This window comes from Scleropages formosus, chromosome 5, assembly GCF_900964775.1.
Source record: "Scleropages formosus chromosome 5, fSclFor1.1, whole genome shotgun sequence".
In the NCBI taxonomy this organism is placed as follows: Eukaryota; Metazoa; Chordata; class Actinopteri; order Osteoglossiformes; family Osteoglossidae; genus Scleropages; species Scleropages formosus.
In genome coordinates, this window is record NC_041810.1 from 26,003,559 (window position 1) to 26,027,764 (window position 24,206).

The following is a 24,206-nucleotide window of genomic DNA, read 5'->3' on the forward strand; positions in this document are numbered from 1 at the left end:
ACGAGGGGGGTGCGGTGGCGCAGCGAGTTCGGCCTGTGATTGCCGTGTGGCGGGTCTGGGGTTCGAGTCCTGCTCGGGGTGCCTTGCAGCGGACTGGCGTCCCGTCCGGGGTGTCCCCCCTCCCTCTTTGGCCTCGCACCCCGTGTCGCCGCTTAGGCTCCGGCTCGCCGCGACCCCGCTTGGGACGAGCGGCTGTAGATAAACACACAGACAACGATGGCACAAACGGGTTCCTCCCAAACCCCGGAGAAGCTCCGAACGGCGACTCGTGTCTCTGCTCCACTTCCTAACAGCCAAACCAAGGGAAAAGCAGAACGAGGTAAAAGGGCCAAGAGCACAAGCAACGAAATGACTGTGGAGCGCCACACGCAACCCGAAAGGCAATGGCGAGCGAGACGCGGCGTGGCAGAGACACGTCTGTCGGCAGCAGGAAGGCGTTCCGCATACAACGCGCCGCTCCGACTTTCATTACGGAGATGAGAAAACTTATTAAAAATAAACCTGCGAAACTCTCAAAAGGGCACATAGTCTTGGCACGTGTGTGTGTTCTGTGTATTATTCACCACCGTTTCTGTCACGTCTCACAGCGCACCTGGACACGTGACATACGACATACACGGGGCAGCTGGTGGCCCAGGCGGTTACGGCCGTCGCCGTCGGACCCAAAGGTCACAGATTCGAATCCCACCCCTGGCTGCAGTACGTCTGAGCAAGGTACTTACCCTGAATTGCTCCAGTAAAAATTACCTAGCTGTATAAATGGGTAAATAGCAGGAAGTAGCTTAACATTAGAAGTCGTTTTGGAGAAAAGCGTCAGCTAAACAAATTAATGTAAATAATAACACCGATCATTAGCACAGATGTGTTCTCTGCACTACGGTGTCATATGTTTACATCTCTGGGATTCTGTCTCTGATGCGCGGTGTGTGTGTTTGTGAGACACCGCTGCGCTCGTTCCACTGAGCGGAGGAAACGCACGAGGGCTGAAGTGTTAGTGCCGCGAGCGCCGGCTAATTCGGCTGCGACCACATCCTGTTCGACCGCCTTGACTTCTTCACTGCTGTTGCACAGAGGAGGAACAGGTCGCTGGCGTTTGACCGTACCTGTATGCGAGCGTCACCCTCAGCTCAGCACCTGTCGTACCTTCTACCTCATTATCATCATCATCATTATTAGCTCTACCAGTTTGGGTCTCTAACTCACCTGAAACACATGTATTTGAACTGTGTGAGGAAACCAGAGCGTCCAGCAGAAACCCTAAACACGGCGAGAACAAGCAAACTCCACAAAGGCCGAGCCGAACTTGAACCCGCATCCCAGGAGCCGTGAGGCACCAACATGCCCGCTGCACCACCATGCTGACCTGAAATGGTTCGAGAAATCCCACAAACGCGGAAAACACCGCAAGCGTTTGCCCAAATGAACAGGACGCGAATGTGATGGAAATGACAAATTGCATCTCCATGGCAACATAAAAAATGCAATGAAAACAAAGTAATTTTATGGCATTTTTGCAGGAGGGGTCCCGAGCACCGGTTCGCCGCCCCATCTTTCTCAGACACCACCGCGGCAGCCGAAGGGACGGCCCCCTGGGCGTACTGATGGACGGAGCCCTGCGTTCCCGTGGGAAAAGGACTCGTGCGCTTCGAGCGGCTTCGCTTTTCGTTTTTGCTGCAGACCGAGGTCCGCAAGCGAAGGTGGTGCTTCGACCTTCAAGAGGACGACAGCGGTTGGAGCCGAGCCGTGCGGTCAGTGCTTTGCAAGCTACCTCTGTCCACTGCCAACTTCTGCTTTGCTCCTGGTGGTGCGTACCACGGCGACGGTTGCGGAAGCGAAGGCCCACACTTCTACTCCCCCCACCCCCACCCCCAACCGCCTGGACCTTCCCCTCTGTCGTCTAACAAACCCACCTGTCCAGATGGACTCTGACTCACAGGGACAGCAGGTGGCGCAGCGGTCAGAGACATCTGAATAGCCCACATTCACATCCCACCTCGTGCTGAGGGCCCTTGATCACGGTACTTACCCTGAAGTGACAGAATAAAAGTTACACTTTTACACCGCGGGCCGGACACTGCTGCATAACTGGGGAAATCACTCGCTCGACACCGCATGTCGCTTTAAAGAAAAGCAACAGGTAAATGAATAAACGATAAACATGGTAATAAACAGTGTTAACAGTAGAGGTGTGATGGCAGGCTAACCTGAAAACCCTCTCAAAAACAGAAGTCTCACCACTGAGAGGTAATTCTGAAAAAACAGTTTAAAAAGAAACACTTCTGAAGTCAGATAAAAAATGAACCGAAAAATTGAGCTCGAAACATCAGCGGGGTGCGCTGGAGGGGGTAACGACTGACATGTACCAGACACACCCACACACACACACACGCACACACGCACACACGCACACACACCCACGAGACCTGAGTGCAGAGACATCGCCTCCGTGTCCATTTGTAAGAAAAACCCGACAACTTCCACTGTCCCTGCACTGAAACGTCACCCATTCCTCTTGGTGTGAAGAAGAAGAAAGTCGTCACGATCCCGAAGAGACCCGGTTTTGGAGAGAAAAGGGTTAACAGTCCCGTGTTAATATTACACTTATGTTCACTTCTCTATTTGTGTATTAATATCATGTAAGGACAAAAGCAGTTTTCCCAAAAAAGAGGCTCTTTGCAGAGTAGCCTGCAAACATGTGGATTTACCGCGGTGAGGGGTGCGAAACCCCGTGTCGCAGCTCGGTGGCCCACTTCTGGGGAACAGAACATCTGTGTTGGAGAGTGGGGTTGGGGGTGGGGGGGGGGGGGGATCCAGGGGCAGAAGTAGGTTATCCTTCAGCCTTTTCACTCAAGGCACCCCGCGTCCTCTCTGCCTGCGATTGGTCAATTAATCATGGCGTGGGACTCGCCAGCACCGGCGGGGCAGTGGGGGTGGGTGGGGGGGGTAAGGGGGCAGGACTGGCCTCACTTTGCAGCCGTCCTTCACATCGCAAAAACCCAAAACGGAACAGGAAGCTGGAATCAACTGCTTAAAGCACCGATGCGTCCCGGTCTGCTTTCATCTCTGCTTCTCCGTCGCCATAGTAACGCAGGGCTCACGGCACGGACGTTCAGCTGAAACACTCGTAAGGAGACGCGAAACATAGCTCAACTCGTACAAATTAAGTGCTGACAGAAGGTTAAGTGGGCAATAACAGAGCACGTTACATAACGGCAACGTGCCGGATTACGTTTAGGAAAGACGGGCCGTGTTTGGTAAACCAAAGGTACGACCGATGTGAAACATGGGACGTGTGTTTATCGACCGAGTGGCCATATTTCCAACATCTCTAAGATCTTTTCATAATATATATAAGATGAAATTGTAAGCATAACCAAATTAATTCTGAAATTATGTGTGATGAACGTACTGCTGCTAAAAATAAGATGTAATAAGATGTAAATATAGTAGTGATTTGGGCTGAAACTACAAACGTGAATGCTGAGATGTACGTCGCTTTGGACAAAAGCATCTGCTAACTGAATAAATGTAAATATTTCATTGTACAAATATAAATGTTACGCGATGAGCATGCCATCTCAAATATTTACTGCGAATTGTACACCGGTATCCTCACAAATCGTGCAGCTTGCTGAACTGACCGTGCGACTCCGAACACTGACCACATATAACTGTAAACAATTAAAAATTATTATTAATAATGCGGGGACATTCTTTATGAAATCTACAAATTCTACTCAGACTGCATACATTGTGTCCTACGGTGTGCTTTATGAAATATTTCAGTTACACGATAGATCAGTAAGTGCAACAGGGAAGCTCTCTAGTTTCTTGAGTAATTGAGATGTAATTGAGCTGTAATTGAGCTGTAATTGAACCCATGCAGGAGAAGCTTCCGGATGAAAATTTTAACTCATCCCTGCATTAACTGCACCCAAATAGCCGTTGAAGAGACAACTTCTCCGAGAGACAGCGGCGCCCTCGGGGCCATCACTTCAGGATGTAAATGTCGTCCGCAACGATAATACTAATAATACTAATAATATAATGTTATTAATACCACACTCATGCACAAATTAATACAGTGTGTCCGCACACGTCATTGCAAACGTCCAGCACAACACTTTGGTTGCGGAAGTAAAAACTATGTCTAGACAGCAAACCTAAATACACTGCATCTGCAGAGCACAGACCCCATATGAAATGCACACGTGGCCTCAAAATATTATTTTACCCAAAATTCATCTTGCTGTTGCACCAGAGAACATCTGACCAACAAACATTATTATTACAATTATGATTGACTTAATAACAATGGCAGGTAGCGCTGGTGCCTCGCAATGCCTGGGGTGCACATTTGGACTTGGGTTCTAATGCACCCCACTTGCATTTACATTTATTTATTTAGCCGATGCTTTTCTCCAAAACAACTTCCAATGAACTCTATGTAATGTTACTATCAGCCCACACACCTTATTCACCGCGGTGACTTACACTGCTAGATACACTACTTACACTGGGTCACTCATCCATACACCAGTGGAACACGCTCTCTCTGTGTCACTCACACACACAAATTTTGTGACAGTTTGCATATTCTCCTCTTAGGCGGGTGCTCTGGTTTCCTCCCACAGTCCAAGTGTGGACAGACAAGTGTTTCAGGTGGACTAGGTAATTTCGAACTCTGTGTGCGCGCGCTCTGCTGTATAAACTGCTGAATAACTAGAGAATTCACTTCAGTCGTGTACAATATTAGTAAAAATGTATCATTACTAGAAGGAAATGCCGAATAATTAACGAAGAGACACCGTACCATTGTGAAATTATACTGCCAGCTGGGTATTTACACCACGCGCGCGCGCGCGCGCCCTCACACATATACATACACAGCGCCGCCAGCACGCGTCGAAGCGCAGCGCAGCGCGCGCGGACGGACGGACAATGAGGCGTCTCCTCTTACCGTGTGTACTGGTGCCGTTGCTGCGCTGTGCGGACGGTACCACGAGCCCCTCCTCTCATTCTTTCTGCCCCCTCACGCTGCCGGGTCCAGCGACGTTTCCGCTCACGCAGCAGCGGCGTCTCGGGACTCGCAAGGCGGCCGCTCGCGCACTGCGGGCCGGAGACAAGAGGCACGAGCCGCGCTCGGAGAGCCACTGCACAGCGGGCTCGGGATGCTGCCCCGCGGCCGCCGCACTGCGCATGCGCACAAGGCTCCCTGCGAGCAGCGGCGCTTGGGATGCTGCCTCGCAGTCGCCGCACGGCGCATGCGCGGAGCCATAGTTAAAGACAGCGGGCTGCAGGCGGGACACGTGTCTCGGTTTCAGTTGCGTCGCGTCGAGGCGTCCGCCATGTCCAGCTTGTTTTAGTTGAAAACATATCTTACACTTAATGGCAACAATTAGGCTCTCGTCTCCTACAAATGTGGACATTTTTTTGTAGACAGCCTTTGCAGCAATAAGAGGAGCGTGAGTCGTTTGAACGTAATTACCATTTCTATAGGATTACTGAGAGTGGGACTTCCGTGTGGGGGAATTAGCTCAAATGGTAGAGCGCTCGCTTAGCATGCGAAAGGTAGCGGGATCGATGCCCGCATTCTCCAGTGTTTTTTTTTTTTCCCTTCTCTCCCCCCCCATTTTTTTATTCCCTTTTACAAAAATAAACGCACAACACGCGATAGGCTGTCGGAAAATATGATGGTGTGAAAAGCGCCGCAGCGGTGTGCGATGTTCCTCCATGTTGAGGTGTTGAGCGCCCTCTTCCGGTTGCAGGGGGGGAGGAAAGTGCAGCTCGGTTTTTTTCACGACTCGTTGAAATGAATTTCGAGAAGCTTTTCAAATTCCTCTATAACTTGCAATGAAACAAAAGCACTTGTAATGTGAGCGCGGGACGTGCCACGCTGCAGTGTTTAGAGCTGCTGCCTTTGAACTCAACGATCACAGGTTCGAATCCCAACCTGTGACTTTGGGTCTGAAGGCAACAGCTCTAACCATTGCACTTACACCAGAATCTTCACACACACACATTTTCTGAACCGCTGCCTACCCAAGAACACAGGACATAAGGCCAGAGGGGGGAGGGGACACACCCAGGATGGGATACCAGTCCATCACAAAGCACCCCAAGCAGGACTCAAACCCCAGACCCACTGGAGAGCAGGACCCGGTCCGACCCGGTCCAACCCACTGCACCACTGCACCACTGCACCACCGCGCCCCCTGGAGGACTTTCATCTAGTGGTAAATGTGACTTTGGACTTACAAATGCACATGCTCGTCTCGGCCACCAGAGGGCGCCAGTGGCGTGACTGTTGTCCCCACGTGTTCCGACGCATCCCTTCTTACACGCAAGCACGTGTGATGGGAATAACGACAAATGACGTCACATCTGGAGCGAAGGGATGTCCGTGACGTCATGGCGACGCAGCCCGTTTCAGAAGCGGGAGGACATGGAGGCGCTGCTCAGGAGAGATCCTGGGTAATGACGAAGGAAGAGCGCAGCCCGCTTTGTTAAAAAGCCTTTTTAATGACGGAACTGTTTTAAAACCGCGTTCCGTTTGCAGCACGAGGAGATTTCGGCGCAATCGGAAATGACGTGATGGAAAAGATGGCAAAGCAAACGTGTCTGTTTCCGTCACATGGACTCGTCGTCCTCCAGAGGATCACGCACGCACTCGGCCCGCGGACGTCACCGGGGGCCTGGCTGCTCCGGGGGGTTGTGGACGGGACGGTGGGGGGGGTCACCCAGGACACCCAGGATAATGGCAAATCTGAATGTCACCATCGGCACCCGTCGCTTGCCGTCGGGTGGGGGGGTGGAGGTCTGCAGGGCCCCGGGGCGCTGTCCGCACGGGGCCGTGTCACAGCCTGACATTTCCCAGTCCGCCCTGCACTCGGGCCGGGGAGCAAATGCGATTGTGCGCCGCGGTCTGCGGGGCGATGGGACACGCACGCACACAACGTGCATACACAACGGGCACACGCAGAGAAACACACAGGAAATGGGGTGTAAGGCACCGAACCAGTGAGTGGCGTAGTGGTTCCTGTTGATGCCTTGCTGCTGAAGGACATAGGTTCAAATCCAACCTTGCCCTAGTAGTGTTGATGAGGGTACTTACTGTCGATTGTTGTGCTAAATCTTACCCAGTTATGCAGGCAGGTGAATACTGGGGGGTGGCTGACAGCAAAGTGCTTACAGGTACTGCCTTTGTACCAAAAGGTTGTAGGTTTGAATCCCAGCTGCAGTGCCCTTGAGGGAAGTATCTGCCCTAAATTGCTCTAACTGTATGAAGGGGTAAAGAGCTTAGCATGATAACCAGTTTTGGAAACATTGCAGGTGAACAGCTGAATGAAACTTTACCAGTGTTAAAAAAGTACTTTGTGTGTTTATAAAACGTGTCATTTTCATTTGTGCGAAACAGCTGCTGGGGAGACGTTCACTTCTTTACACCGGTACACTGTGGTATTCACTTTAAACACAGCTTTGTGAGGCACGACAGGTCAGCAGGGGGCGCACTGGTTAGAGCGCTGCCTCGCCCCCTGCCTTAGAACCTTTGATCAAAGTACTTACCCTGAACTGATGCAGTAAAAGTTACCCTGCTGTATAACTGGGTAAATCACTGTAAGGAGCTTCACATGTGAAAAAAAGCAATTTGGAGAAAAGTGTGAGCTACTAAAATGAATGTAAGTGTTTCTCAGCTCGTACCGTCGTCGTACAACTCTTATTAAAGCGCCGCCCGGTGGAGGGATGTGCAGCTGCGAGCTCCGCCCCCCACGAGCGTACTGTACCGCGTTTGCTCCGCATCCACACGACGAAGGACACCTGGAGCCTGGGGCCGACTCTTAAACGCCCCCCTGCGCTGGCACTGGGTCGCGGACGCCGCTCCGATCCGGCGCTGACTGAGGTCATCGGAGGTTGACTGCCCCCCCCATCCATCTCATCCCCATGAGTGGCTGTTTGCTCAACGTGTGTGGGGCCTGCAGATAAAGAGGCTCAAAAAGTCAGATGCCATTTGCCGCACGGCACGGACTTTGTGCCCCCACCCCCCAAAAAGATATCGCAGCGTTTGCTTACCACCCAAACGTGAAAGGGTGTGAGACAAAAGCACCTTTATTTACAGCGGCGGGGGGGTCGACTCACCGAGCAATGGCCACCGGTGGTCGCGGCCGAACCAAATTATTGTCTTATAAATATTCCTGAAAACTCCCGGGTTCGTCATCGCGATGTCATCAAAGCGTTTGTCCGTGTCGTTAATAAAAAAAAAACGTGTTTTTCGCTCATTTTATTTCTCACTTTGCCGTAACTTGAGGTCATCGCGCATCCGGAGCGCGAACCGAACGTGCAGCGTACAACAGAGGCGTAGTTACCGTTCCCCTGCGGCGCCAGGGGGTCCGTCAACAAATAAATAGCGTCAATGGATCAATAGAAATGAACGACACGTTTGAGTGTTTTATCGCAGTAACGGTGGAGCCGTTTACATGGTGTCCAGTGGACGTGGGGACGGCAGCAAAGAGTGTGGCTGCCCACCCCCCCAGGGGTCGGGGGTCACGGGTTGCCCCGTGAAACAAGCTCTTTCTCCAACCGTACCGTGTCGTGAGCAGGGACACCCGGACACACCCGTCCCGCGGACACGGCCTGCGAGGCGCCCACTCGAGCCGGAGCGCAGATTGCCGTATCGACAGGTACGCGCGCTGGAGTGGGGCTCCCTGTCCGCACATCGCCTATCTTCAATTAGGTCCTCCGCTCCCGGACACTCGTGATGGAGGGCGAGCGAACCGACCGGCGCCGCCTCCCTCCTCCATCACGCGTCTTCGCCCAGAGTGGCATCGATTGGAGTTATGGTGGCCTGGATCCTCCGGACGCGGCGCGCAGACGAGGCAATTTACTTTAACGTGCGCTGATAAGCAATTTTGACATCATGACATCTCCTTCGTCTTGTCCCCCTCCCACCATCCGCGCACCGCATCATCCCGCCTCCGCTTCAATGTCAACACAAACCTTTTAGCCGTATGTTTCCGCACGCACCGTCTCACACCGGGACCCTTTTTATTTATTTCCGCGATCGTAGGGAAATTACCTGTCCGCCGTCTCCATTCGCCGCAATTATTCCAGCGGCGTACGAAAGTGGGGGGGGTGTCGGACAACGGACGTGTTGGCAGGACCTTGAACGCGCGTGAAGATATGTTCCCGTTTTGTGCGCGGGATCCTGTCCGGAGGAGCATCTGGGTTTGGTTCGGGCGCGAGGCCTTCGCACGCCGGCGCACAACCTGGTGGAAGTGACCGGTCTAATTACTGTTTGGTTTTTTCCTCTGTGAGACTTTCATATATATATAATAACTGCGTCATCGATTGTTGACCCTTTCTTTCTTGCCGGCTGTCTTACACTGTTTTACACTGGGTCACTCATCCATACGTCAGTGGAACACACACACACACTCTCTCTGTCACTCACACACTATGGGGAACCTGAACATGTCTTTGGACTGTGGGAAGAAACCAGAGCACCCAGAGGAAACCCACGCAGACACAGGGAGAACATGCAAACTCCACACAGACTGAGCGGGGATCGAACCCACGTTCTCTCACACCACCCAGGCTACTCGCCGCGCCACCGTGCCGCCCACGGTTTATTTACAGTTTTAATATTTACACAGCTACTGCGGTAATTTAAGGTACAGCCAACATTTTATTTATTAGATTCATTTTATATTTTTAATTTTTCTTTGTTCAGTGCTCTGTGTCACCAAGTGAGAAAAGCCCTGTGAAAATAAACGGAACTGAATCAAAATGTCAGAGTTGATGGTTATCCCTGCAATTACCACGTGCAGCTGCGGCTTTACCGCGGTAGCATGTGAGCGCATCTCTTAAGAAAGGTAAATGCAACAAGGCATCACCTTATTCCTGGGGCTTCGGGTCGCTGGGCCGCGTGCAGCCCCGGGTCGCTGTTGGTGTTACCGTAGTAATGCACCGCAGTCCTTTGCTCTTTGCTCTACACAGATACCGGGGTTCGGTTCTCAAAGCAAAGCCTCCATTCTAACCCGTGTTCGTCTGTCCCGTCGAGCCTTTTCCGACGATACGCTGCAGTCGGCTGTTTACAGACGTTGTCGGTGCAGTACGGGGAGGATGTGGGGGGGTGTTAGTCGTGACGCACGGGGGCAGCGCAAGGTGGCCATTAGCGTGAGCGAATCGTCCCCTCAATATGGCCGATTGGGCCGATCGTGTGGAAATTAAAAAAAGAAACAACCTTACGGCGCAGGTGTACGAGAGCAGCTTCGGTGAAGTCGTTCGCTTTTGCGTCGTGTCCTACGTGCCTGCAGGACCACGATGGACCCAAGTGCAGGGTTACGTGCGACGTCAATCAGCACAGCACCCTAAGGTCCCACCGTGGTACTGACACTCGCGAGGATACGACATTCACCTCCTTTAACTGACACTTTTCTCCAGAGCAACTGACAGTGTTTATCTACATCTTGTTATTTACCCTATTTACACCACTGGGTGATTTTATGGGAACAGTTGAGAGATAAATACTTTGTTCAGGAGTACTGCAGCTAGGATTCAAACCCATGACCTTTGGGTCCAAAGGACAGCAGCGCAAACCGCTGCGCTACCAGCTGAACCCGGGAGGTGGACGCATCCCTCTCGGAGAAAGTCCTCGAGCCAAAGAGCCGTTACAGCGACGGTGTGTGAATGCAGTGAATTCAAGGGTCCTCCTCGGATTGGCTGGAAGGAGAAACCTGGTTATCGGATCGACGACGGTTTTTACCCCGAGCTGAGAGTCCGAAGATGACTCTGCTGCACGAAGGGGTGAAACATGATAAGGAGCTTGGAGCAGGACCCTCCCGTTGACAGGAATGAGGGCAGCACTGGGAAATAAGCGGTAACACCGAGATGCGGGCGATGAGGGCGACTCCCGAGAGCAGGTGCTTTGGGACGCTCCCCGGCACCAAGGGACACGTCGTTTTCCTTCGTTTTCCCTCCCTCTTCCTGCCAGAGAACATGATGCAGCTCCAACTCATTTCTTCCCAACAGAAATAGAAGCTGCTCATTTAAGTCAAATTAGAAACTCCTCAGAAGGTTCCGCGCTGCCAGTCAGCGGGAGCTTTTTCCGTGGCTTGGCCTCGCACCCATTCCTCTGCCCCCCCCCCCCATCTTCATGTGCGCACGCGCACATCCCAACATAGAAATGGTTTGGTCAAACTGTACAAACTGGTGCAAGGTGCTGTGTGTGTGAGCACTTGACGGGAAGGACGGGACGTGACGGAAAGGACCAGGGACAATGCTGGCGTAACACAGGCACTGTGGATGGACGGGCGGGTGCGGCTGATCCTGGAACCCGGGAGGGCAGGAGCGCGGCGACGGTGCAGTATACTGGGCACGAGCACCCTGCCAACGCCGCGCCACGTTCGCCGCTGTCATTTCCTGGCGCCGGGTAGCTGGACCTGCGGCGGCCGCACCAGGAGGCCCCCCCCGCCGCCGGAGCCCTGCCACTTTTGACAAATTGCATGTGTAAAAAGCAATAACACGGCACTCTGCGTGATTAGTCATCCCAATTGGCAGCTGTATTTTGACATGTACGAAAGCAATCACAGCTACCAGTAATTACAGAGTAGCCAGAAATGACAAGAAATGGTGCGACGGAAAAATGGCGTCGGGTCCCGACCCGCCGAGAGAGGCATCGCGCATAATGACACAATACTGTCAGAGTCGTTTTACGTCAAGCTTAAAGGACAAAGTGGACAGAAACTGCTGTACGACAAAGGGGCCTTTTTTGCCCAGGGAGGTGTCGTGCTGCCGGCGCGGCCCGTTACCTCCGCGGCGGTTTTAACGGCCTGGCGACACCGGCGTAACGAGATTAAGAGACGACGGATTTAGATCATTATGTCAACACTCGGGGAATCGGAAGGTGCGACAGATTCTGTGTGTGTCAAAGAGAGAGAGAGAGACACAGGCAGAGAGTGTGTTTCTTTATGTAAACGAACGACCGAAATCCTCAACCGTGCTCTCGGAGGGAGGGTGTCGCAGTACCATAGTGATCCAAAAGTCATCTGCGGACGCAGGTGTCGAGCTCTCGGCGACTCGCAGCGCGGGGCGGGACGTTCCGAGCGCCGGTGGAGACAACGAGGCCCCGTTCCACCCAGACAGGCGTGGGAAACGCCGGGTGCCGGCGGGCCACAGATGAACTTTCCCTCTTCTGAGTGACGAAGCTCTGCTTCTCTGCGCTAGTTCATGAATTAATTGCCTCCGTGTGGCTGTTGTCCACTGCAACTGAAAGCGTTTGACACATTGGTGCAGCAGGGTGTTTTACAGGAGCGACCCAGGGTAAGTGCCATGCGCGAGGGTATTACCGCAGTGGGGTTCGAATCAACAACCTTCCGGTCAGGTGGACAATTATCGAGCAGTACTTTTGACATATAAGGTAGACGCCAATTATCGAACATATGCATGTTAGAGCAGTTTCAAATAAGCACGTCTTCCATTCATCTGTCCTTCCATTGTCAAGAACTGCTTGTCCTGCACAGGGAGGCGGTGCTCCAGAGTCTATGTGGGAAACATAGGGCGTGGGGCTGGGTACACCCTGGACAGGATGCCAGTCCACCTCCGTGCGGTCGCACACACTCGTTCACTCACTCACACACACACACACACACGTGCACTGCAGGCAATTTAAAGTTGTCGACATTGGATATCTATTCCGATTCGCTTGAGCCGAGCTGTGATACGCAGGCGAAGGCAGCGAAAGCTCCGATCCTCTGTTCGCGAGAGTGGTGGCTGGAAGAGCTTCGCAGCACCAACACCACAATTACCCGCAATCCCATCCCCAGTGCAAATGGCTCACGATGCCAAGGAAACGGGCACGTGGTGCCAGGGGTCACATTCACTTTGCCAGTTCCTCCTGGCCTTGTGTTACCAAAGAGCAGGATCCTGAGGTGAAACTGGAGAATTTATTTACCGTCTCGCCTAATGAGACCCACCTTGACAACAGGTACCATTCAATGGCCAAAAGAAAGGTGGAAGATGATGACTAATTAGCCAGCTGGGCGAGCTGCAATTAGCCTGTCTGAAATCTAACAATTATGCAGGAAAAGCTGCTGGGCTCAATATGTGGAGGCAATTGGGGGAATCAATGCATAATTGCAATAATAGTCGTTTATGCCGCTTTTGGGTTTCTCTGTAACTTACGAGAAACAACCGGTGGGTTTTGAAAGGCTGGGGGACGATGCCTCGTCAGCCGTGACATTTGGAACAAAGAGCTCCGGGGACCGATGCGAACGGGGGGCCGGGCCAGGGATCCAGGCGGAGGCGGGGGCTCAAGAGAGCGTGGTCAACTTCATCATCAACGACGGCGATCTGCAGTCAGCGGAGCGGAGAACCTCCAGCTCGACCGAGGAGCTCTGCAACGGCAACATCCTCTAAAGGTGCTGCGATTCAGAAGGGGCCGTTGGACCTGCGATGCTTGGAAGCCGTAGGGTCAACGAGCCACCGACTACCTGTGGCACATAAAGGGAAGAAGAGTTGTTTTCAAAGAGCATTACATTGAAATGATCTTTAGATGATATCAGATGTCGTCTGTTGCTGGATGACGTGCAGAAGATGCCATGAGAAGCTTCTACGGTGGATCAGCTATAGAATTGTGGAGTGTGGTACCTCTGTAAGAGTTCATGAAAGACATGAAGATATGCATCTCTGAATAAATGTCAAGACAAGCCAAATATACACCCCCCCAATGGCCCCCCTACACTATCCATTCGCTTTGAGTCGTGCCCCTTTCAAGAGGAAACACCAAACCCCAAAAAGATGCCAACCGAGACCAATCTCATGAGGAAAATTATTCCGGCTAAGGTGGGGTGTTTTTTTCTTATTCAATTTTTTTAAACATCTTAATGCCAGTGTGTGTTTTTTGAATCTCTTTCCGTTCTTCTGTCCTTTCCAATAAAAGGAGCCGCTTTGGTTCCACAGCCGCAGGCTGCCACTGAGCTCTTTAGCATTTCCCCCCCGTACCCTGCAGACGTAACCCTTGTGTTTGACCACAGTTTCCAGCAGGAAGAGCGTTCAAGGCGAGCACTGAGGCTAATCTTTTTAGTCTTCGTGCCGCCGGGCTGCATGCATCTCGTCTTAATCACGTTAACCGTCGAGCCGTTTCCCGCTGGAGGCAAAAGGGCGGGAAACGACAGTGAGCAACGTGCGGCCTTTTAACGGAAATTAAACCGCAGTGATGAGGCCTGCGAGTGTTGACCTGACTTGATCAAACGACCGTTGCCCTCAAGTCTTTCACAGTCGTTGAACGTAATGTTTGTGGAGCTTATAAAACACAGAAGAAGTTCCTTGGGGGGGGGGGAGGCAGTGGTGCCTCACAGCACCTGGGTTTGAATCCAGCTTGGTCTGTGTGGCGCATGCTCTCCGTGACTTCGCTTGGGTTTCCTCCGGGTGCTCTGGTTTCCTCCCACAGTCCAAAGACATGTTTTTCCGGTAAATAAGTAACTCTAAACTGCCCTTTCTGTGTGTGTGTGTGTGTGTGTGTCTGTGCGATTGCCTGAGACAGACTGGCTTCCCGTCCAGTGCGTGCCCTGCCCCTAGCCTATGCTTCTGGAATAGTCTCTGGACCACCGCAGGCCCTGCACTGGACAGGAGGCTGATGAAAATGGGAACAAAGTCATGTGTAAGATTAAATTATGAGCTTTTAGTATTTTGGGACAGGACAGGCTGCTTAGCAAAGAAACAATATTACAGCGTGATTTGCTGAACTCGGCCATATCAGATGACGTGGCTTCTTGTCTGGATGGGGCGTAGGTTGCAGGCAAAAAGACACCGTTTCCTGTGCGTTTGGACACACTGAGCTCCAGCGCCAAGTTCCTGGACAACCTGTTAGCTGACTTAACAGTCATGGGCGAATAATAATGATAATAATAAAAAAATAATAATAATAACAGGATGTGTCTTAATTTCGGAAGTCATATACAAATATAAGGTATGAATAGAGAGCACTTAACAGTTAGTTACGCAGAAACGCTACAAAAAGACAGCAGAGCACAAGCTACAGCACAAGTTCAATTATTGGAGGTACAGATCATGTAAAAAAAAAGAGTTTTCTTGGAATAAATGGAAATAGAATAAGTGAGGGAGACAGACGGATACAGACAAGATCATATAATGACTTTTATCGCGTGGGAGTGAAATGTAACGAGATGAACAGGGCAGGTGTACGTGAAAAGAAGCTTTAAAACACTAAATAATAAACAATCAAGGGCTGTGCCGATAAGCAATGTTGAAGGAATTAAGTGAAATGAAACAGGAGCGTCGGGGACTGCGCGGGGAGATAAGGAACGGGCTGCTGACGTCAGCAGAGAGAAATGACTTGTATAAATGTGGGAGAGCAGAGCAGAGGATTGGAGTGTGAGAGGAAGGAGGTCTGTGTGCAGAGGAGTCCCACAAGCCCGGTGGCACAGTGACGGGAGAGGTCGGGTCCCGGACAGGGCAGGAGAACTGGAGAAGAACAGGGCAGGAGAGGAATAGAAGAGGTGAAGGATCCAACGGGGGAGGGGAAGTGCAGGAGAAGGACAAAAGGGGGGCAGGAGAAGACAGGTGAGCGATCCAAAGGGACAGAAGGACAAGACAAGAAGGCATCATCATGCCCACTTCCAACGGTTCCACCTCCTCCACCAAGAGTATCCGCAAGGCAGCCTCCGAAATGGACCAGTCCGAGTCTGTCACGGTAAGAAGAGGACTTTTCACTCTGTGCTTTATCAAAACTGGGTTGGAATCAGTGTGAACGCGCGTTTGCGCTCTTGGCTGCTTTTTACGCACGGAGCGCAAACGGGCTTGGTTTTTACGCACGGGACGGTGCCTGGCGTTTCGCGGGGAGGGGAGCCCATTGAAGGGGAAGAACTTAAGTCTTAAGGTGCACGCCTGTGTGCCCATGGTCTGGCTCTCGATGACGGGTCAGGTGTGTGACGCAGGACAAGTGAACACAGTGCGCGGCGGCGCTTTAGTGCGCCTTGGGGGGCGCGCGAGGCGAGACCGAGCCGGCGTCCCCTCTGAGGACTTAATGCGAGTGAAACCCACGTGCTGAGCGGGGTTTCGTTGTCGTCTCGCCGTGTCTCGCCCCGCAGTCCCCCCGATTCCTGTGCAGGAGGCAGAGTCTGATCGAGGACGCGCGGAAAGAGCGCGAAGCGGCGGCGGCGGCGGCAGAGTCCTCGGAATCGGCGGAGCAGATGGTGTTCGAGGAGGAGGATGGAAAAGCCCTGGTGAACCTGTTCTTCACCTCCAGGAGCGCCACGAGCCAGGCGCTGTCCAGGGCCATGAAGGTCTTGGAGGTGAGAGGAGCGCAGCTTCCGCATGACTCGCGCGCGACGGGCGTCACTTACTCTGCATTTTACCCTCCTGTGTCACTCTGGTGAGAAGAGCGCCCCGCTGTAGTCACCATATTTACTTTTCCCTTGAAAGTCCTTTTTTTTTTTTTTTTCAGAAAAGACCTTTTGCTTATTTTCAACAACTTACTTTCCCTGTGCCGGTTTGTCCAAAACGCGAAGCCCAAGTTATTGGGTGAATAAAAATACATTCACGCGCGAAAGGTTAGATCACGGGGTGAATATTAGTAAGTAAAATAATTACGGAGCAAAAACGCAACAGTGACAGGATGATGATTTTTCCAGGAGTATTTTTTTTCCCCATGTTGGGAAGAAGCAGAAGCAGTGAGTGGGGAAAAAAGGGTCTTTTCCAGATGCGCTCGAGGGAGGAGCGGAGACGTGTTTCTCTTCATTCGATTTTCTGTCCGATTTAGGGGTCAGACGGCTCGTGTTTGGACAGGGAAGCCGCGCGGCTTTTTATAAATGTCGAGTAAACGCATTAGAGGCGTTACAATAATTGCATTTGGGCGAATGGGAAAGGACACGTTTTGGAAGCCATTGCTTAACCCCCCCCCCCCTCCAAGACAAACTCAATGACTGTCCTCTGAAGTTCATCTCGTCTCCTGTTTACGTTTCAAATAAGAAACGGATTAATAACAAACAGCAGCAACGTGGTTTTGTGAATTTTAAAAAGAGAGGTAAAAATTCGGGTGCACCTTACCTCCTTAAACCCTGATTATTCCATAATCAATAATTAGATGGTTATTAAAGGACAGTCAGGACCACGTCCGATGGATAGTCACATCTTAAAGGTTATTCTACTAGATCATATTTGTGCAGTAAATATTTCAGATCATTAAATTATTACTAGAGACTCCTACATTGAAAAGACACACACACACATACTGTCTGAAACCACTTGTCCTAAGTGGGTTCGTGAGGAGCCGAAGCCTAATCTGGAAACACAGGGCGTAAGGCTGGAGGGGGAGAGGACGCACCCAGGACAGGATGCCAGTCCGTTGCAAGGCCCCCCAAGCGGGACTCAAACCCCAGACGCACAGGAAAGTGGGACCCAGCCAAACCCACTGCGCCACTGTGCCCCCCTCTACATTGAAAAGGCTCAATATTAAATTTGTTTCCTCTAAGCTCTTGTTTTCTTGTGCCTCTTTGTTTAAACTTATGAATTCTGACACCTTGGATATTGTTTTCACTAGTGGACGTGGAGAAAGTGAGTATCGCTTGTACCTGAGAAGATAAGAGCGTATATTTTGCAGTGTTTGGACACAACCGATACACCAGATTTTACACAGAGATGGAAAAATGGCCAAAAAGCAGGCAAACGCTGCTAATAGGGAGTGAACGTATTCATGTAGAAAAGTGGTGAAGGTATGTTTAAGAAAAATGCTGAGAATTGTGAACCTGGATTGTTTTCTGCATGTAAGGGGTCTGTTCCACGAGGGTGGCCATGGGTGTCCCTCGGCGACGTTTGCCGGAGGAACGTTGACGCAAAGACCGCATCAGCAACAGGCACACGGCTGGACGCGTACGGAGCGCACAGCCAGAGAGCTGTGCTCCTGCTCCTGCTCCTGCTCTTGCTCCTGCTCTTGCTCCTGGTGCTGATGCTGGTGCTGATGCTGCCCTGCACTTTGTATGACTGCTGCAGACCTTCGAGGCGAAGATTCACCACCTGGAGACGAGACCGAGCAGGAAGCCCAAGGAGAGCTTGGAGGAGCTCGAGTATTTCGTCAGGTGTGAGGTGCCCCTGTCTGACGTGCGCACTCTCATCAGTTCGATGAAGCGCGTCGCAGAGGACGTCCGAACAGCCAGAGAGGTCAAATGTAAGCGCGTCCTCCAGCTGAATCAGTGGCTAAATTTCTCCCGCTTGAAAATTTGCATTTTCATTTCATGACAATTTGGGTGAATTGTGGGACATCTGGTCACCCTTCTGGAAGTTAGCAGAAAGTGCCACATTAACCTATAGTTGTGATTAAATTTGAACCCTTTGACCCTGAGCCTTCGGTGTGCTGTAATAGTGTACCGTAGCTGAACATTACTGTCACTGTTCTTAACACCAATAAAAAAGAATTAGCAGTTCATAAAACCAAAAAAGTTTAACTGTTTAATTAGCCATTAAATCAACACCTAAATTATCAAAAGCCTTGCAGAATATATATACACGTATAAAAATTGCCTGTGCTATAGTTTTATTTATATATATATATGTCTATGTTGTTAGGTGCCGTCAAGTAGATGTCGACTCATGGCGACTCTATGGATAGTTCTCCTATATATATCTATATCTATATATATATATAGAATGCCTGTGCTATATTTTTATTGATATATTTATCTATATGTAGAAAAAATGCCTGTACCATATTTTGTCTTTATCTGTCATTTTTAGTTCACTGGTTTCCAAGGAAAATCTCTGACCTGGACAAATGCCATCACTTGGTCACGAAATTTGACCCGGACTTAGACCAAGATCACCCGGTAAACAGGGAAAAAATGAGTGTTGCTTTCACACATGACACGCACTGTGTACATACTGGATGTTCCAGGCTGCGCGTGAACATTTTTCTAAATCAAAGCTTCAGCTTTGATACAGAAGAATATGTGATTTTTCTCTATTGAATTACACAGGGATTCACTGACCCCGTCTACAGGCAGAGGAGAAAAACCATAGCCGACATCGCCTTCAGATACAAGCAGTATGTAAATTGCATTTGTCCAACTCATCCCAGGTCTTCCATCAAGTCCTCAATCTAACTTTTATTCCTTTGACATTTATTTGTTATTAGCGGCGAGCCCATCCCTACAGTGGAATATTCCGCAGAGGAGATCGGCACATGGTTGGTACCCTTCACACTTCTGCGCATTTGTGCCCCTCACAGCGACTTCTTAATTCAGTTACACTTACAGATCGGATTATTTGTGCACTTCCGTCCGGCTTCGCTCAGCAAAGGACACTTATTGCACGGCTTTTGCAAACTGTTTGTGCCGACAGCAGGTACAGCGAGACACTCGGTCACCAGCAAGGCAACGTGTGACCTGGACATTAAACGGATTTAACAGACGACAAAGTTTAGCTTTGCCCCTCCCCCACCAACCCCGCATGTTACTACTGTCAGATATCTGCCTCCACTTAACACAATTATTTCTGAGCAAGTTATATGTGTGTGTGTGTGTGTGTGTGTGTGTGTGTGTGTGTGTGTGTGTGTTTGAGGGGTTTACGACTGGGCACACTGGGCCATAGCAACGTGCTGCACTAACTCAATCAACGTGCAGCAGAACAAGCTGTCGGAGCATTTTGGGAATTAGTTAACACACCAGTATCCTGTTGATCTCGCAAGGCTCCCAAACATACAGTTCCTGGTAGTGTGCTGCGTGCGGGAGAGTGTGTGCGCGTGGCCTGTAGGAAGTGTGTGTTTTCTGGCTGCACTGCGGTTTTTCCCTCTGGGTGTTATTAAAACGCTCGATTGAGAGATGTCTGTTTTCCCTTTCTATGCCAGATGGGCTCTGTGTGTGTGTGTGTGTGTGTGTGTGTGTGTGTGTGCACTCTGCACTGTCATTACATCTGCATTTTTTGTGTAGGTTTATATAGGTGCGTGTGTGTCTGCTAGTCCCCCCTCCCTCCCCCACACACACACACACACACACACACACACACACACACACACACACACACACACACACACACACACTCAGACGCACGTGCGCCCTGTGCCCTGCGCACACAGGAGGCAGGTGTACTCCACGCTGAGGGGGCTCTACACCACCCACGCCTGCAGCGAGCACTTGGAGGCGATCCGTCTCCTCGAGAGGCTGTGTGGTTACGGCCCGGACAACATTCCACAGCTGGAGGACGTGTCTCGCTTCCTCAAAGGTGAGTTCCTCTACTATTATTATTATTATTATTATTATTATTATTATTATTATTTTTATTATTATTATTAATGCTTTGCCTCGCTATTAATGTTTTCTCTCTCTTCGGACCCCCCTGTCCCCCTCCCCACAGAGCGCACGGGGTTCCAGCTGAGACCCGTAGCAGGGCTCCTGTCCGCCAGGGACTTCTTGGCCAGCTTGGCTTTCCGGGTGTTCCAGTGCACCCAGTACATCCGCCACCCGTCGTCACCCATGCACTCCCCCGAGCCGTGAGCATCGCCCGCCGCCGCCACCACCGCCGCATCCACACATCAGGGCAGGACATTTTTTCAAATAATTCTCCTGCATCGCGGCTTCGGGACGCAGCTGCAGCGACACGTTGGCGTCTCCGCTAGTTTGCAATGTTTATAACCGCCCTCCCCCCTGTGTGTGGACCCTAGGGACTGCATCCACGAGCTTCTGGGTCATGTGCCCATGCTGGCCGACCGCACCTTTGCACAGTTTTCTCAGGTAACGTTCACGTGCTCGCCAATGACATGGCGTGCTGCACTCCCGCAAGCCTGACATCATGCGCAGCTGAACCAGTGGAGACCAGCGTGGATATAAATTGTCCCACTTCTCTCTCTTTGTAGACCATCGGTTTGGCTTCTTTGGGTGCTTCCGAAGAGGACATCGAGAAACTCTCCACGGTGGGATCTCGCTCTCAGTTCCTCTGCAGCCTTGATGCTTTTTGCACTTGGTTAACGCTCATCTAGGTGACCTTAACAAACATAGTGGGTGGAGCTGCAGCCTTTGGACCCAAAGGGTCCTAGTTTGAATCCCACTTCCAGCTGTAGTACCCTTGAGTAAAATATTTAAAGACTGAGCTGTGTAAATGGGTGAATAACTAAGTCGCTTTGGAGAAAAGTGTCACGTGAATGAATAGCTGTGAAGTAACGGGTTCGTTTCGACTCTCGTTTGTCGCTCAGCTGTACTGGTTTACCGTGGAGTTCGGCCTCTGCAAGCAAGCCGGTGCCATCAAGGCATACGGGGCGGGACTCCTCTCCTCCTACGGGGAGCTCTTGGTGAGTTTTACCCAGGCACTGTAAAGAAACGGCTCCAGCGCACCGAGGAGCTGCAGCAAACCATTGTGCGGAACCACAGTAAAAGATAACTTTACACATTGAAATTACATTGTCACAGATTCCAAGAAACTGTAAATCGTAGATACGTGTGTTGCTTCATATTGTCTTCATTATTCAAAGCTCCTTACAGCTGTAACTGGGTGTTTCCACTCAAATAATCATGGTGAAGTGGGGCAGAAGGCGCTGTAACGGTTACGTTTACATTCACGTGGATGTGTGTGTCAGACGCTTTTCTCCAAAGTGACGTACAGTTAAGAGGCGGCGAAAGTGCTCCGAGAGCAGACAGAGGGCTTAGAAACAATTGAGCTGCGTGTCATGTGTGGAGCTGTGGTTTGAGGAGCTGCTGGAGAGGAATAAACAGGGAAAAGTAGAGGGCCAAGTACTGAGCCCTGTGGAACCCCACTTGAGAGAAGTTGAGCGAAGAATCTGTGCCAAACCACCTGGCAGGGTGGCAAGGTTTTCCCAACTTGTGGGATTGAGACCGTGTCGATGAGAGTCCGTTGACACCAGGTCCTCCTAGAAACCTTGGGAGGATGCAGCGGAGAGACCGAGAAGGATGAGAGCAGAGGGGAAGGGAGACGGCTGCAGCCCACTGGGGAGAGTCTGACGTTGTGAAGAGGGTAGAGAGTCTTTAGCCCAAGCGGGAGTCCATAGAGGAGGTCATTCTGGCACAGGGATGTGAACAACTGAGGGTAAAGAGCAATCTCAAGGGATGTGGGACAGAGAGGGAGGAGTGAGACTGATCATTCCGGACTGATTTTGGGTCCGGAGAAGGGTTCTTCAGCAGAGCTTCACCTTGGACCCAAAGGACACATTTCTGCACCTGCTCAAATACCTTCATGGAAGGTGCTTAACTCATATGGATACAGTAAAAATGACCTTGCTGTATGAATGGGTAACCAGCTGTAAGCGGCCTTGGAGAAAAGCACCAGCAACGGGAATAAATACTACTACTACTAATAATAATAATATTGATAATGATAATATTAATAATGAAGTAGGCACATTATTTCAGTGTATGGAGTGTATGCAATACACTGTGGTTCCCGTGACGTTTCTCTCCTCCATCTCCAGCACTCTTTGTCGGACGAGCCTGAGAAGCGGCAGTTTGATGCCGAAGCTGCCGCGGTGCAGCCCTACCAGGATCAGAACTACCAGCCCGTCTACTTTGTGTCGGAGAGCTTTGCAGATGCCAAGGAGAAGCTTCGGTACGTCCAGAATGAGAGACGAGCAGGAGCTAGAGTGGACATGATAAGTAATGGGGTGATGGGGGATGGGGGGGCTGCGGGTAGAGCTCATTGAACGTACATTTGGACTCAAGCTCAAATTTGGCTCGGCCTGTGTGGAGTTTGTACGTTTTCCCCGTGTTCTCGTGGGCTTCCTCCCACAGACATGTGTTTCAGGTGAGCCGACGACTTGGAATTGAATGCATTGTGTGTGTGTGTGTGTGTGTGTGTGTGTGTGTGTGTGTGTGTGTGTGTGTGTGTGTGTGTGTGTGTGTGTGCGCGCGCGCGCTTGCGAACGAGTGTGTTCGGCTGCACGGAGATGGAGCGGTGTCCCATCCGTTGTACGCCCTGTCTCACCCTGGCTTTCCAGGATAGGCTGTGGAGCTGCATCATCCTGCACCAGGCAAACGGTTGAGGAAACGTTGCACAAGGATTCGCTCCGCTTGTACGTGTCAGATGACGTGGCTTCTGTCTGCGCAGGGCTTTCGTCGCTGGCATCAAGAGGCCCTTTTCCGTGCGTTTCGACCCGTTCACCTCCAGCATCGAGGTCCTGGACAACCCCCTGAAGATCCGCGGAGGCCTGGAGAGCGTCAAGGACGAGCTGAAGCTGCTCTCGGACGCACTGAATGTCCTGATGTAGAGAAACGCTGCGCTTCTTGTGCTTATCGCTGCTCGGGGTCCAGTCTTATATCGAGTGCCGTGCGTTTTCGTGTTCTTTTGCTGTTGCCGGAGTCGCTCGCCGGTGGTGGGGGAGGGAGTGGCGATGTCCGGCTGGAGGAAGAGCTTGTCCTCTTCTCTCATAGCAAAAAGGACACTGATAATAAGAAGATGAAAGGTTTCGCCAAGCTGGAGGAGGTGCCACAACTGAACTCTGCGTGTGCGTGTGTGTGTTGTGTCGAGCGCCCTCAGATCATGAATGTATTTATGTTTTCAGTGGAAGCTGAAGTATCAGTGTGTCGCAGTAATTGTGTACAACTCGGCATTGCATTCAGATGTGTGTTTTGATCCGGTGAAATTGCTCCGTACGCGTTACGTTAGGATGGAAAAGCGATATATTATATGTTACTCGTTATTATTATTGTTAGAGGCGTAAGTTATATATGACAGAAATTTTTAGTTTGCTCTCCAAACAGTGAAAGTGAACAGCAGCTCTGAGTTGCAAGCTTGGGACTCATTGCAATGTCTTGTATTTCAGTCTGAGGTTCATAAGAGTTACTGCTTCTGCTAAACTATAAATAATAATAATTATAGTATTAATAAAAGCTGTGGAAAAAACCCTTGTACATGTTTGAGTTTGTGTTTCAATTGCATTAAATCTTTTGTTGCCCTGTGAGCTAAGTAAGTGGGACCATCTCTTGGTGAGATACTCTCTGGGTGTGATGGGACAGGAGAGACGGCGCATTTAGGAGGACAAACGGGACACTGGGAGCCTCCCGCTGGACCCTAAAGTGACACCCTTCCCAGTTTGCGAATGTCAAGGTCGGAGATGGAGGACGGTGAAGAAAGGAGTCGAAATGAAATAAATACATTGAAATATATTTTTGTTTTTTTTTTTTTGTTTGAAATCATAGCACACATTTTGCTCCATTTATGCCAAACCACCTGCGGGTGTCGAAAATACTGTTGTA

At 50.9% G+C, this 24,206-nt stretch overlaps 2 protein-coding genes and 1 non-coding gene across 4 annotated transcripts in view; 2 read left to right on the forward strand and 1 right to left on the reverse strand.

Annotated features, from left to right (window-relative positions):
• Positions 1 to 5,248, reverse strand: part of LOC108942177 (USP6 N-terminal-like protein) — a 29,355-nt gene extending 24,107 nt beyond the window's left edge. The window contains exon 1 of the mRNA XM_029251828.1: positions 4,961 to 5,248. The gene's annotated coding sequence lies outside the window, so the exon portion shown is untranslated. The remainder of the gene's footprint in view (positions 1 to 4,960) is intronic.
• A 278-nt stretch (positions 5,249 to 5,526) lies between these two features.
• Positions 5,527 to 5,599, forward strand: trnaa-agc (transfer RNA alanine (anticodon AGC)). Its single transcript has one exon. It is a non-coding gene; the product is annotated as a tRNA-Ala (tRNA).
• Positions 5,600 to 15,400: 9,801 nt separating this feature from the next.
• Positions 15,401 to 23,836, forward strand: th (tyrosine hydroxylase). Of its 2 annotated transcripts, XM_018765350.2 has the most exons (13): positions 15,401 to 15,709; positions 16,107 to 16,310; positions 18,007 to 18,181; positions 18,748 to 18,836; positions 18,987 to 19,054; positions 19,145 to 19,195; positions 20,084 to 20,229; positions 20,362 to 20,497; positions 20,669 to 20,738; positions 20,861 to 20,917; positions 21,197 to 21,292; positions 22,427 to 22,560; positions 23,059 to 23,836. In XM_018765350.2, the coding sequence occupies exons 1-13, from the start codon at positions 15,626 to 15,628 to the stop codon at positions 23,216 to 23,218; spliced, it is 1,470 nt and encodes a 489-aa protein (XP_018620866.2). In that variant the 5' UTR covers positions 15,401 to 15,625; the 3' UTR covers positions 23,219 to 23,836. The 2 variants fall into 2 exon arrangements, with proteins under 2 accessions (XP_018620866.2, XP_029107964.1); XM_029252131.1 differs by lacking the exon at positions 21,197 to 21,292.
• The last annotated feature ends 370 nt before the right edge of the window (positions 23,837 to 24,206 follow it).

Excerpts from the sequence above, each read along its gene's own strand:
- th (XM_018765350.2), top strand. The coding sequence starts at position 15,626 with ATGCCCACTTCCAACGGTTCCACCTCCTCCACCAAGAGTATCCGCAAG. Across the intron at positions 19,196-20,083 it reads GCAGAGGAGATCGGCACATG|GAGGCAGGTGTACTCCACGC; the intron begins GTTGGTACCCTT and ends CTGCGCACACAG. Across the intron at positions 20,498-20,668 it reads CCCATGCACTCCCCCGAGCC|GGACTGCATCCACGAGCTTC; the intron begins GTGAGCATCGCC and ends TGTGGACCCTAG.